Raw genomic sequence first — 14,064 nt, 5'->3', positions numbered from 1 at the left:
TACATACATACATGCATGCATGCATGCATACATACGTACATACATACATACATGCAAACATACATACATGCATGCATGCATGCATACATACATACATACATGCATACATACATGCATGCATACATACATACATGCATACATGCATGCATACATACATACATACATACATGCATGCATACATACATACATACATACATACATGAATACATACATGCATACATACATACATACATACATACATGCATACATACATACATGCATGCATACATACATGCATGCATACATGCATACATACATGCATACATACATACATACATGCATACATACATGCATACATACATGCATACATACATACATGCATGCATACATGCATGCATAAATACATACATACATACATACATACATTCATACATACATACATACATACATACATACATGCATACATACATGCATACATACATGCATACATACATACATACATGCATACATACATACATGCATGCATACATAAATACATGCATGCATAAATACATACATACATACATACATACATACATACATTCATACATACATACATACATACAAATAACACAACAGACCAGATATTGTTGTATGGAATCAGAAGGAAAAGTTATGCTCGGTTGTGGAAATTTACCGTTCCTCGATACAGATGTGATTAGAGAATGTGAACATCTATGGACCATTGATAATGATTCTACAAATCCAGGACCCAAAATACACTTATATGTATGTGGTCCGATCAATAAGTATCCGTGCTGTTGCTATAGCAACGAAGCTAAAGCACGGAGAGTGAAGTCGTTTGGCACCGGTTGACCTTGAACTCTGCTGTGCATGCGCACTAAGTTTTAACTTTTATAACTCACTTCCGCTGTTTTCAGCAGTGCTTGAAAGGAAGATGTGTAGCGTATGTTCGTCGCATTGACCATGACGGAGAAGGTTGAGCAGAGAATCTGCATCGAATTTTGCCAAAAGCTTGGCGATCCCTGCTCATAGGCCTACGCAAAGTTTTTTTAAAGTTTTCATCGTTCTCGACACAATCAAGGAGATCTTGTGCAACTGAAACCCGAATGTCCTTTTGGTCAGCTGAAAGCAGTTTTGGCACAAACTTGGCAAATGCACGTCTCATACCAAAATCTTCAGTGCTAATGGGCTGAACTGAACCGTAACTAATCTGCACATCCTCTGATAACTCACGGATGGTGATTCGACTATTTCCCCTTACAGTTGCACCCACATCTGCAATGTTTTTTCTCAGTTCTGCTGGTTGAGAACGTTCATCAATATCGACATTTTTTCGGCTATTTTGGAAACGTCTGACCCACTCTGTGCTGCTCATACACTCCTCTCCATAAACTTTCTGCAACTCTGTGTAGGCCTCTGAGCAGGTGTCGCCATAACAACTTTCTCTATCATCGTCAATGCGACGATCACACGCTACACACCTTCCTTCTAAGCACTGCTGTAAACAGAAGTGAGCTAGAACATTAAAACTTAGTGCGCATGCACAATAAATTTCAAGATCAATACGAACCAAGCGGCTTTATCCTGTGTGCTTTAGCTTCGTTACTATGGCGACAGTTCGGATACTTATTGATCAGAACACGTATATATGTATATGTATGTGTGTGTATACACACACTTACACATATTCGTGCATACATACAGGCATACATGCAAACACATGTGTTGTGTGTGTGTGTGCGTGTGTGTGTGAGAGAGAGAGAGAGAGAATGAGAGAGAGAGCGAGAGAGAGAGAGAGAGAGAGAGAGAGAGAGAGAGAGAGAGAGAGAGAGAGAGAGAGAGAGAGAGAGAGAGAGGTTTTCGCGTTGAAAATCTGCTTCTTCAGGATCCGGATTTCATTTCGATTCTGGCCCGTATCTGTCCTGTGAGAGTGGACTGAAAAATTCATAAATTGACAATGAAAGAAAGATTCCAGAGTTGAAGAATCTTGCATGCATTAACTTCAACTCTACTTATCAATCACTGCAGCGTTTGTTACCATGTAAACTGATATCTGCCAGTTCAAAGAAGACTTCAAAAGTGACTAGCAACGTCTCTTGGATTAAATGGACAAAATTGGCATCCTGATGTACAATAAACTTGGTATGACGAAGGTTTCCATCGGTGGGTGCCTCGTCTTCTGACACTTGATCAAAAACGCACCAGGCTGACCACATCACGGGAAAATATGACATTGTTAGAGGCAGATCCAGCTGATTTCTTAAGCCAGGATGTGTTGGTTTCATCTCTTTGAGCCAGAGACAAAAAGAGAGACAATCAATGCAGTGGATACCTCACCTGATCCAAAGAAGGGCAGGATCATTTCATCTGCAGGAAGGTGATGGCCTCGTTTTTTTTGGGTGATGCAAGAGCATTGTGTTTATTGACTATCTTCAAAAAAGCCACACCATGAATGGAGAGTACTATGCAGCTTCGAATGGCTATCAAGACCAAATGCAAGGAAAACTGACAAAAGCAGTCTTGTTTCATTAGGTGAATGCTTCAGCACACAACTCCTTGGTTTCAATGGCTGCTGTTCGCGGTTGTGGCTTAGAATTGGTTGATCACCTTCTGTGTTCTCCTGATTTGGCACCATCTGATTATCATCTGTTTCCTAACATGAAAAAAATATAACTCTTGGTTGGGTGCCAACAAAATACAAGTTAACGCAGTCAAATTCACATTTGGAACTTGAGAAAAGTCTTGCATACTTTTACTGTTCCACTCACAGATTTGTCATGTACGAATTAGCCGGTCGATTTCTCTTTCTGAAAATCCCAGTTTATCCAGATTCTCCTTTAGGCATTTAACAACAAAGCCTAGTGCTCCAATTATTATTGATATGAATTCATAGTCTCGATATAGAAGCTGGAGATTTCGAAGCAGTTGTCCATAGATATCCTCTTTTTCTTTGATTTTCAAAGAGATATTTATATCTTCAGGGTAACTGGCCACTATGATGGCACATGCCTTTGCCTCTCTGTCCCAAAATATCCGGCCTGTTATGCTTACATTTGACAGAAGTTCTGATGGGAATATTCCACTAGTGTTCTTTGAGTTGGTGTTTATGAATGGATTCCATAACAGAGGGATTTTCTAAGTTTATTTCAGGACAGTCTATTTTGTAGATGGCATTGTACATTGTTTTAGCAACATCGTGCCACTTAGGGATGTAATACCGTGACTACATATTAGGAGAGCTGTTAATCACATGCGTAATGTCTTTCACAGAAGCATGAAATAGCCTCCACATGCGGCTGCACCTTTGGATTACAAGAGTGTCACTGTTTTTTGTTCCTATTCCTGGATTGCAAACGCATAGCCGTTAAAGTGTGATGTGATGTAATGGTCTTGTGTCCAAGAGAGTATGTATGTATGTATGTATGTATGTATGTATGTATGTTTGTATGTATGTATGTATGTATGTATGTATGTATGTATGTTTGTATGTATGTTTGTATGTATGTATGTATGTATGTATGTATGTATGTATGTATGTATGTATGTATGTGTGTGTGTGTGTGTATATGTGTGTGTGTGTGTGTGTGTGTGTGTGTGAGTTAGCTTGTTAAATTTTGGTATATTCGTGATCGAATTAGTTAAAGATATACTTGCAAATATTCTATCTGTGATTCCACATCCAGAGGACCAAAGTATGATGAAACCATCACTGGATGATGACAAAAATAGTTTCATCTCTGACCTAAACGGAAAGTAACACGATATTTCATTGTAAAAAAAAATAGCAATAAGCCTTTCTATTATAGACACAAGGCATAAAATTTTAGGGAGGAGACTAGTCGATCAAATCGACCCCAGTGTTTTACTGGTACTTAATTTATCGACCCCCGAAAGGATGAAAGGCAAAGTCGACCTTGGCGGAATTTGAACTCAGAACGTAACGACGGGCGAAATACTGTTAATCATTTCGCCCGGCGTGCTAACGATTCTGCCAGCTCGCCATAATAATAAGAACATAGTTGCTGCCAGGCACGCTGCCGCAGCAAGACGCGGATGCGAAAACCTAAACACATGAAGATGCGATATAGTTATACAAGAATGGAAACAAAATGCTAGAATGCGATGTCCCTACAGAAAAAACAACAAAAAAAACAACAAAAAACAAACTGTGAGTACAAATAATAATCGTATATGCAGTCACACTTCTGCACAAATACATATAAATATGACGTTTATATACTTCACACACGCACTCGTACATTTCATACATGAACCAGACAACATAGAACACACAATGTTTGGTAAATTTTGATAAGTGCATTCGCTCGCGTTTCACTAAGAATAAGAAGAAAACCCTCGGAATCAAGTACTCCGACTTCCTAATATACTGCAAACCCCTTATTTCTGTTCGGCCAAAATGGCGCGGAAATCGCACCCCCTCCCCCCGAAATCATTGGAAAATATTTTCCGGAAAACCGGGGTTGGGGTGGAACTCTTGGAATCCACTCCACCCCAACATTTTATAGAAATACGTTTTCGAATGTGTGGATTACATGGTTCGTTATTAAATAAATATTTACAAGTTGTTACTATATGACCTAATATGTTGACATTTATATTGTATTTGTATTTTATGCTGAAAATATTTTTTCTCGAGTTGTAGTTGTTATGTGTAATTTCGTTCTAATGGGATAAACAACTCAATACGAAGCATAGTTATTCTTTTACGTGTTTATTTACTTTTCCTTGTTACACGAACTGCACTACATTCAGCGCAGCGACACCTATATATCTTTAGACACAGCGTAGTAATACTGTTTACTTTAAAAACACAGTTCGTACTGTTCACTAACAAATAGTGCCAAAGTGGGGATGTATTCTACGCATGTATACACATAGATATGAATGTGTAACATCCCTTCTTCTTGAAAGAAAAAAGGGGTCTTTTGGCAGTGAAGACAATTATAGTAGTCTCCCTTACTCTAATGGATTGTCAACGAGAGGTGGCAATCTGCAGCAGAAACCGTGAGATTATTCTGCCTCTGCTTTGTATTCTAGCAGAATTAGTTACTTATCTTTTCATTTTTTTTTTTTGAAAAAACTTTATCATGTATAAAAAGAGAAAATATTTACATTTTTTTTTTCAAAATATACCATTAGTTCAATTGCCTAAAAAAATTTAAACCAAATTGAGTATAATTAAATTAATCATAGCAGTTTTTGAAAGTTCATGTATATTTTTTTTCTTTAACGGTATCGAACCGGTGGCAGGATGTTCTTTCTCCATCTGGTGGATCTTGTGCTTCGCACCGGTGTCTGAGGTGTGTTGTGGGCTGATGATGGGTGGTTGGTGCCCATTGGGATGATGATTCTGTAGGTGTTGTCACCAATGCTGTAGGTGTTGTACACGTTGTCTGCTGACGGGTGGTTGGTGCCCGTTGGGGTGATGATTCTGTGGGTGTTGTCACTGATGCAGCAGGTGTTGTACACCTTGTCCTCAACAGCTTTGGTGTTGGGCGGATGTGGGCCCTGTTGCGTCTCAGCTGCCTACCAGATCCCGTTTCTATTATATACGATCTTGGGGTTTCAGCTCTACTGACAATCTGTGCTGGAATCCATGTTTTAGTTATGGGATCTTGAGTATGCACATGTTGTCCTCCAAGTATCTCAGGTAAGTATTGTGCATGTTTGTTGTAATATTTCTGTGTTTGTTCTTGCGTGGCTGCTAACTTTGCCCTTGTCTCTTCCTGGTCAATAGGAGGTTGGATCTTACTTGGCAGGGTAGTTTTGTACTTCCTGCCATTCAGCAATTCTGCTGGGGATTTCATATCAGATCTCAGTGGTGTCGCTCGTAGGAACAGAAGTGCCAGGTGTGGGTCTTCCTTAGTCTCTCGGCATTTGACTAGTGTTCTCTTCACTGTCTGCACCTGTCTTTCTATAAACCCATGACCTTTGGGGTAGTGTGGAGATGAGGTTGTAATATTGAACCCATACTCATCGGCTAGCTTTTTGAATTCCTGCGATGTGAACTGGGTTCCATTGTCACATATGATCTGCTCCGGTATTCCTTACTCTGCTAGAAGTCCTCGAGCCACTGTGGTGATTGTTTTGGCTCTCAGGTCCTTCACTTTTCTCACAAATGGAAATTTGGAGTAGTAGCAGACCATAATCAAATACCATTCTTGGCTCTCTGTGAACAGATCTGCTCTAATAGTTTGCCATGGCCTTCTTGGGATGTCACTAGATATCATTTCCTCCTTTTGTTGTAAGTTTCTGTACTTTTGACAGATGTGGCATGTAGAAACTGTCTTCTCTATGTCTTTGTACATGCCCACCCAATATACTGCTGACTTGGCTCGGAGCTTGCATTTCTCCATATCTAGATGCCCTTGGTGGATCTTGTCAAGAATCTCTTTTTGCATTGACTTGGGTATTATTATTCGGGATCCAGCCATCAGGATCCCATTCTCCACTGATATATCATCATGGATGGCCCAATATTCACGAATTAGGGGCTGCACCTGATGTCTCTTTTCTGGCCACCCCTGAATCACCATCTGAGTAAGGAGCTGGAGTTCTTCATCTTTGCTGGTCTCCTCTTTGATTTCTACTAGCTTTGTGGTTGTTACATTCACAATGTGGTGGACCTTTAAGCTTAGTCCTTCCATCTCCTGTTTATCATGTGATGATTGTCTGGACAGAGCAACCGCCAATATCAGGTCTTTTCCTGGCTTGTACCTGATATCGTAGTCGCATGTTTGAAGCCTTAACAGTAATCTTTGCAGTCTGGCTGGTGCTTTCATGAGTTTTTTTCTATGTATTTGTTCTAGCGGGCGATGGTCTGTTTCAATATTGAAATGTCTGCCATATAGGTATGTATGGAACTTTTCACATCCATATACTACTGCCAGGAATTCCCTTTCAATATTTGCGTACCTTGTCTCTGTGGGTGAGAGAGCTTTTGAGGCATATGCAATGGGTTTACCTTCCTGTATCAGTGCTACGCCAACTCCTCTCATAGAAGCATCGACTTGGGGTGTTACTGGTTTGCGTCTGTCATAGTATTGCAGGGTTGTCTCCTTACTGATGAGCTTTTTGATTGCTTCGAAATCCTGTGTGTGTGAAGCACACCAATCAAACTCTACGTCATCTCTGTTTAGTTCTCGGAGATTTGCAGTGTGATCGGCCAGCTTAGGTATGAAGGCTCCCATGTAGTGGATGAGTCCCAGGAAGCTCCTGAGTTCCTTCTTGTCTTTAGGATCTTTAATGTCACTGATGGCTTCTACTTTAGCGGGATCTGGTTTAACTCCCTCTGCAGAGAATATAATTCCAAAGAATTTGCACACCTTTGCTTTTATCACACACTTGTTTGTATTGAGTTTGATGCCTGCTTGTCGGGTTTTCTCCATAGCTTCATGTAAATTGAAGTCATGTGTGGTCTCATCCTTGCCATGCACTTGGATGTCATCTGCTATTCCAGTTGCTCCCTTGCAGCCTTGGTAGGTCTCATCTATTTGGCGCTGGAAAACATCTTTGCTCACCTTCAATCCAAATGGGAGTCGGTTGAATCGATATCTGCCAAATGGTGTGCTGAAGGTAGTGAGCATGGATGACTCTTCGTCTATCTTTACATTCCAGTACTCATTACTGGCATCCAGTTTGCTGAATAATTTGGACCCAGCCAATGATGGTGTGATTTCTTCAAGGGTTGGAATTGGATGGTACTCTCTTTTTAATGCCTTGTTCAGGTCCCTTGGGTCGAGGCATATCCGTAGGGTACCATTGGGTTTTTCCTTGATTACAATTGAATTTACCCAGTCTGTTGGTCGTGTCACTTCGGTGATTATTTCTTTTTTTCCATTTTGTCCAACTCTGTCTTCAGCTTCTCTTTTAGTTCTAGAGGGACGTGGCGAGGTGGGTGAACAATTGGTTTGATACTGGGGTCGACTGTTATATGGTATCGACATTTCACAAAGCACCCGACTGTATCGTCAAAGCATTCAGGGTACATGCTTATCAGTTCCTCTTTGTTTGTGATTGGTGGTCGGTCTTTGATAGGCATATCTCTGTCAATCCAGCTCGGAGTTGCCTTCACTTCACCATTGATTGACACAATATTTAGCTTTTTGCAGGTATCGAGTCCAAGAATTGCTGGTCCCTCTGTTCTTGTGACATAAAAAGAACACTTGATTATTTTTCCTTTGTGTGTCCCTGTAATTGTTGTTTTACCTAGTTGTGGAATCCTGGTACCTCCGGACGCAGTGAGGATTACATCACTTGGTGTGAGGATTCCTTCTTTGATTTTATCATCTTGTGTCATGTGTTCTGGGAACATCTTTTTGTAGAGGTTGACAGGCAAGATATCACTCTGGGCTCCAGTGTCAATCTTCAGCCTTAAGTCAATGTTTATTCTTTTCTTGCCAGACTTCTTTTGTATTCGTATCGTCGTGTATGCCTCATTTTTTTTCTGGTCGTCCTTTCCCATCTCATGCACATTTATTGTGCCGACTGCCAAGAATTCCTCCTCTGAGGTGTTTTGTTCCTGTTGTTGTGCATGTATATCTCTTTGTCTTCTCTTTGAGAATTGGGGCTTGTAATTCTGAGATTTTTTTAGTCAACACATTTTTCCCCAGTGGTTAGGTTTTCCACATGCTTTGCAGTGTGTACCGAATGCAGGACATTTCTTCCGGTTATTGAATTCATGCTCTGTACCACAGTACTGGCATGTTCTTTGTTTGCGGGTATGTTTCGTCCTGTACCTAGATACAATATCTACACTGCTGCCTAGTGAGCTTGTTTGTAAGGTAAGTGAGGCCATTTGTTTGGTAGTGGCTTCGAATGCTCTTGCAGTGTCTACTGCTTCTATCAACTGGAGAGCGTCCTTACCTATGAGGGATTTCTGAACTTCTTTATGAGCACACCCCCATATTAATTGGTCAACAATTCTTTCGTCCTTATCTTTGAATTTGCATTTTTCGGCAACATTCTTTAGTCTGGACAGGAAATTGTCAATCGTTTCTTGTGGGTCTTGTTTCAGGCCCTGGAATTTGTATCTGTGAATTCTATGGTTCGACCTGGGCTCTAGGTGCCTTTCAAATTTCTCTAGAAGTGTGTCCGGGTTATTGCAATCCGATTCTGACATGTCCCAGCTGTTGAATAGGTCTAGACCTTTTTCGCCCGTCCATAAAAGGATATAGCTTACCTTTTCTTCTTCAGTTGTGCCTTTCAGGAAACTTTTGAAAACTAGTTGAGTTTTGTGTTTGAATTTCTTAAATGCTTCTACGATATCACCGGAGTCCCAATTCATGGTTGGATGTAGATTCATCTGTACGGCGACGGGGGTCGCCGTTTTGGATTCTCGTGTATGTGTGTCCGAAGACGAAGCGATGTTTTGTTTGTTAATTTCTGGTTCGTTGTGTTTCTGTTTTGTTGTAAAGGCACAGTTTCCAATTAATTATCCCACCGCTTCCACCATGTTATGTGTAGTTTCGTTCTAATGGGATAAACAACTCAATACGAAGCATAGTTATTCTTTTACGTGTTTATTTACTTTTCTTTGTTACACGAACTGCACTACATTCATCGCAGCGACACCTATATATCTTTAGACACAGCGTAGTAATACTGTTTACTTTAAAAACACAGTTCGTACTGTTCACTAACAAATAGTGCCAAAGTGGGGATGTATTCTACACACGTATACACATAGATATGAATGTGTAACAGTAGTCTACAGAATGTGTTTGTGTATGCATATATATATATATATATATATATGTGTGTGTGTGTATATGTAGACACACACACAAGAGTCAGTACCAAATTGCTTTAGAAAAGTATTTGTTACATACCTTGCTGTCAACAAAGTACAAACTTTTTTCTAAATTTTATCAATATAAATATTTGTTCGACTAAACATTTCAGGCTGGGTGGCAGTGTTTTAGAAAAAAATCACTTTCCCTTTGCATATTTCTCGCTGAAATTCGGATTGGGTTTCATTTTTGTGTGGAGGAGGAGAGAGAGAATAAAAAGTTTTCCCTCTACAAAGAAGCGATTTAAAATGAATAAATCTTGATTGTTGCGTGAGAAAATATATTCTGATGATAAAATATTGTATCTTTTAGAAACATTCTTAATTTACAAACTACATGTTCGTGTTTAAGAAAGAAACATTTGCTTTCCACAGTATTATGTGTGTATGAGAGAAAAAATAGAGAAAGGAGAGCGCGAGAGGGGGGGAGAGGGATGAGAATCATAAAAATAAGAAAACGGCATTTGCAGAGCTGTCCACTACAGAGTAATCATGTCTTGTGCTGTCTGTGCATTTAAATATTATACTTGTGTCTGTGAATTTTTTGAGGATGACGGAAAAGCTATTGTATTCTTTCGGAACCATGGTGTCCTGGCTCACTACTGTAATATGTTCACGGTGTCGCAGTGAATATGTGTATAGAAAAGATCAACATGTTTGGCGATGCAGAAGCAGTTACACTGTCGCTAAATCTAAAAAATGACATCAGTGTGACTATTCTGTATCGGACTTTCAAGGGTGGAAAATCGATCTTTTCTAAGCGAATTACGGTAAATTTTGGTATTTCCACCCGCACGATTATCACTAAAGAAGAAAATAACTCGGATTTTTTGCGTGGAATCAAGCACCCTGACCTCCTAATGTACGGCAAACTCTTTATTTTTGTTGGGAAAAATGGGCGGGAGGACTCACTGGAATTTTTTTTTCCCGTTGAATGAATTACGGTGACCTAATATGTCACAAAATATTTTTTTGGTCCGGAAAATGCAGTAATGATTGAAGGAGTTAATGTAACTGATAAGCAAAGTTAAATACTCTCTGAACCAACCATAAACACTAAGGCAGATGAAAATCAAATAGATGAAGAACATCACGCAGAAATTGACCCAACTGAATCAGATGATCTAAAAAAATTCTATTCCTGACAGAATGAGCAAAAAGGATGTAAACGTGGGTTCTATGGTTGTAAAGATCAGCTACTCATCAATAAGATGATCTTGGAAGATTGTCACAAACGACACAAAAACTTGTCGATAGCCTGGATAGACTATAAAAAATGCTTTTGACAGTCTACCACATAGCTGGATTAAGAAATGTCTGGAAATGTATAAAATAGCACCTACTCTGCGAAACTTCTTGTCTGTAAATATGAGATCATGGTCAACTATACTGACTTCGAACAGTGACAAGGACTCTCTTAATGCTGAAGATGTAAGAATTTCATGTGGCATTTTCCAGGGTGATTCTCAAACACTCCTCTTGTGTCTCGCCTTAATATCTCTCTCGAAATTGCTCGATGATGTATAATATGGTTATAAAATGTTTGATAAAAATATAAATAATCTCTTTTACATGGATGATTTAAAGCTCTTTGCAAAAAAATGATCAACAATTCAAAAATTCAGTGATGACATCAGGATGCAATTTGGCCTCGATAAATGTGAAAAAGTTACCTTTATCAAAGGAAAAATGACAGAAACATCTAACGTTAACCTTGACCAGCAGAATGTCATAAAGGAGTTAGAACCAACGAAGAGCTACAAATACCTAGGGGTCAGAAGAAAATGTTATTGCAGGGTAAGGGCAATACTCAAGACAGAGTTGAATGCAAAAATCAGGATCGAAGCGATCAATACTTTAGCCATACCGGTCGTGACTTACAGTTTCAATATCATTAACTGGTCAATTACTGAAATATGTAATCTTGACAGAAAAATACGAAAATTGTTATCAATGCATAGAATGCTCCACCCTAAGGCAGATATAGAACGACTTTATCTGCCAAGAAAAGAGGGAGGCCGTGGACTTTTACGACTGGAATTTATAAGATTGCCACGATTAGCCTAGACACCTACATTACAAGTTGTGGCGACACGACCAGGTAGCGAAAGTGCTACATTGAAAACTGTGCGAAAAGTAGGGGTTAGAGAGAGGCAAGATGTGGTATGAGCACAAACCGCAGAGACTGGGGGAGTCGAAGACTAGCAAAATCCTCCTGGTTTCCCAATCTAAACAGATCAGGTGCTATATCATAACAGACCGAACCTAGTGGTGGTGGACAAGGTGCACCACATGTGCTATATAGTTGACGTTGCATGCCCCTTTGACTCACAAATAGAAGGAAAGCGAAAAGATAGATAGATGCTCCCTCTTAAGTATGAAATAGCCCGGCTATGGAAAATGAAGAAGAAGGTGAAGATAGTTCCAATTATTCTTGGGTCCTTGGAAACAGTATCAAAAGCATCAAGAGGAATATAAAGTAGATCGAAATAGAGTGTCCAGTAGAACTGTTACAAAAGATTTGCCTCCTTGGCACGGCCAGAATAATCCAGGATAGTACTAATTTGGCACAAGCTGGGATTTTATCAGCATTGGCTTGGTTACCTGGTTGAGGTTGTATGATGTTAAAAGACCTGAAACAGTTAATGACCTCCAAAATTATCACTGATGATGTGTCCAGGTGCTTCATAAGATGGTGGTATTTTAAAAAAACTAATATAGTATAAACTTACCAATATAAGAAATCAGTTACCCATCCAATATGTTCGCGGTAAGCTTGACTTAGTTTTCCAGACTCTACATCCCAGCATCTCACTGTGCCATCTGGTAAGGAAAAGACAAAAACAAAGAGTAAATTCTAAAAATATTGAAATAAAAATAAACATATTCTTTTAAAACGGAAGTATCGTTTCTTGGGAGTGTTCTTTTATTTCTTTCAGTCATTGGATACAGCCATACCGTATGTCTATGCCGTTAAGGGGTTCAATTCGTAATCTCGTGATTATGGAACCGACTTCGTCACGGGCCATTGTATGTCTTACTTGAGCTTTGTAGTGTCTTTGTAGCAGCAATTAATCAAGTGTGAAGTACTTTTCTGGAGCTGAACAGAAAACCTAATCGTTTGTGTTACAATACACTTGATAAGGTGTGAGTTCGAAGACAGTTAACCTGTCTGTACATGCTCTAGCAGAAAAGCTCTGATAGGAAACTTCCAAAGAGGTAAGAGACAGATTCAACATCAAGAGAACAAAAGTGTTTCTGTTGACATGAAATTGTGGTTAAATAAAATTGTGATAAATTGTGATAAATTAGGAAGTGAATTTTACGTCTACAGCAGTAGCCGAGGTTTGATTAATCACTAAAACGGGGTAGGAGTTGTAGTTTGTCGTTGTCTGAAGGATATGTGTAAAGAATTACCTCGGATATTGACTGTCACTCGCTGAGATAAATTAGAAGCACATTTTTGGTAAGGACAGCCAACAAGAAATTTGTGGAATTCTGACCAGCTAGCAGACTTCAAATATCGGTGGATTAAGAGGAACAAATGTTATTGCTTGGTTGGTTGGTTGGAAGTTACGAGGTGAGTTACTTTACTTAGACAATGATTAAACGCTCTGCAAGGACTGAAGCAGAAATAAACTGGCATACAAAATGATTATAATGAAGGACTCCGTATCAATAATTTTCTGAGATTACTTCTAATCTCATCTCTTTGTTCACTTCTTCCTGGAGAATCGTAGAGGCAGAGTCATCGATCATCCCTTCCATCGGCTCCTGTCTGAAGCAACCGCTGCACTGTTGATCCGGATGGATCCCCAAGCGAGACCAACCGAGCCGATGGATGTTATCTAACCATCTTGCTCATTATCCTTCGGTCTCCTGCCAGTTGGTTTTTGCCTGTAAAATCTGTCCAGTTGTTCTTTCCCGAGACATTTTAATCACACGTCCGTAGTATCGAAAGTTTGACCTCTTAATGCGGATAAGTAACAACTCGACTTGAAGAGACTTTCTAATCTCCGAGCTACGCACTCTATCGAGTAACGTTACTCCAAAGATCCTTCGGAAGAACTCCCATTTCAGCCGCTTGTATTCGTGATCGTATTCTTTCAGTCATTAGCCAAGATTTTTTTTACCATAAATAAGGGTAGGCGCGAACACTGAAATGGAAAGAGCTAGTTTGACTTTTAAACCTACTTTCTTTCTTCTGGTGACTGAATGATGAAGCTGGCTTATTAATACACCACCAACTCCAGCAATTCTTGCATTTAATT

The 14,064-nt window shown here is 39.6% G+C and overlaps 1 protein-coding gene across 1 annotated transcript in view; it reads right to left on the bottom strand.

Annotated features, from left to right (window-relative positions):
• Positions 1 to 14,064, bottom strand: part of LOC115220472 — a 159,273-nt gene that overhangs the window by 140,870 nt on the left and 4,339 nt on the right. Inside the window, exons 2-3 of the mRNA XM_029790601.2 lie at positions 12,526 to 12,616; positions 3,637 to 3,724 (exon numbers count right to left, since the gene is read on the bottom strand). Coding sequence (XP_029646461.1) covers positions 3,637 to 3,724; positions 12,526 to 12,616 — 179 coding nt within the window. The remainder of the gene's footprint in view (positions 1 to 3,636; positions 3,725 to 12,525; positions 12,617 to 14,064) is intronic.

The sequence above is a fragment of the Octopus sinensis genome, linkage group LG16, assembly GCF_006345805.1.
Source record: "Octopus sinensis linkage group LG16, ASM634580v1, whole genome shotgun sequence".
In the NCBI taxonomy this organism is placed as follows: Eukaryota; Metazoa; Mollusca; class Cephalopoda; order Octopoda; family Octopodidae; genus Octopus; species Octopus sinensis.
The sequence above is the reverse complement of the archived record's forward strand: the minus strand, read 5'-3'. Positions and strand labels throughout refer to the sequence as shown.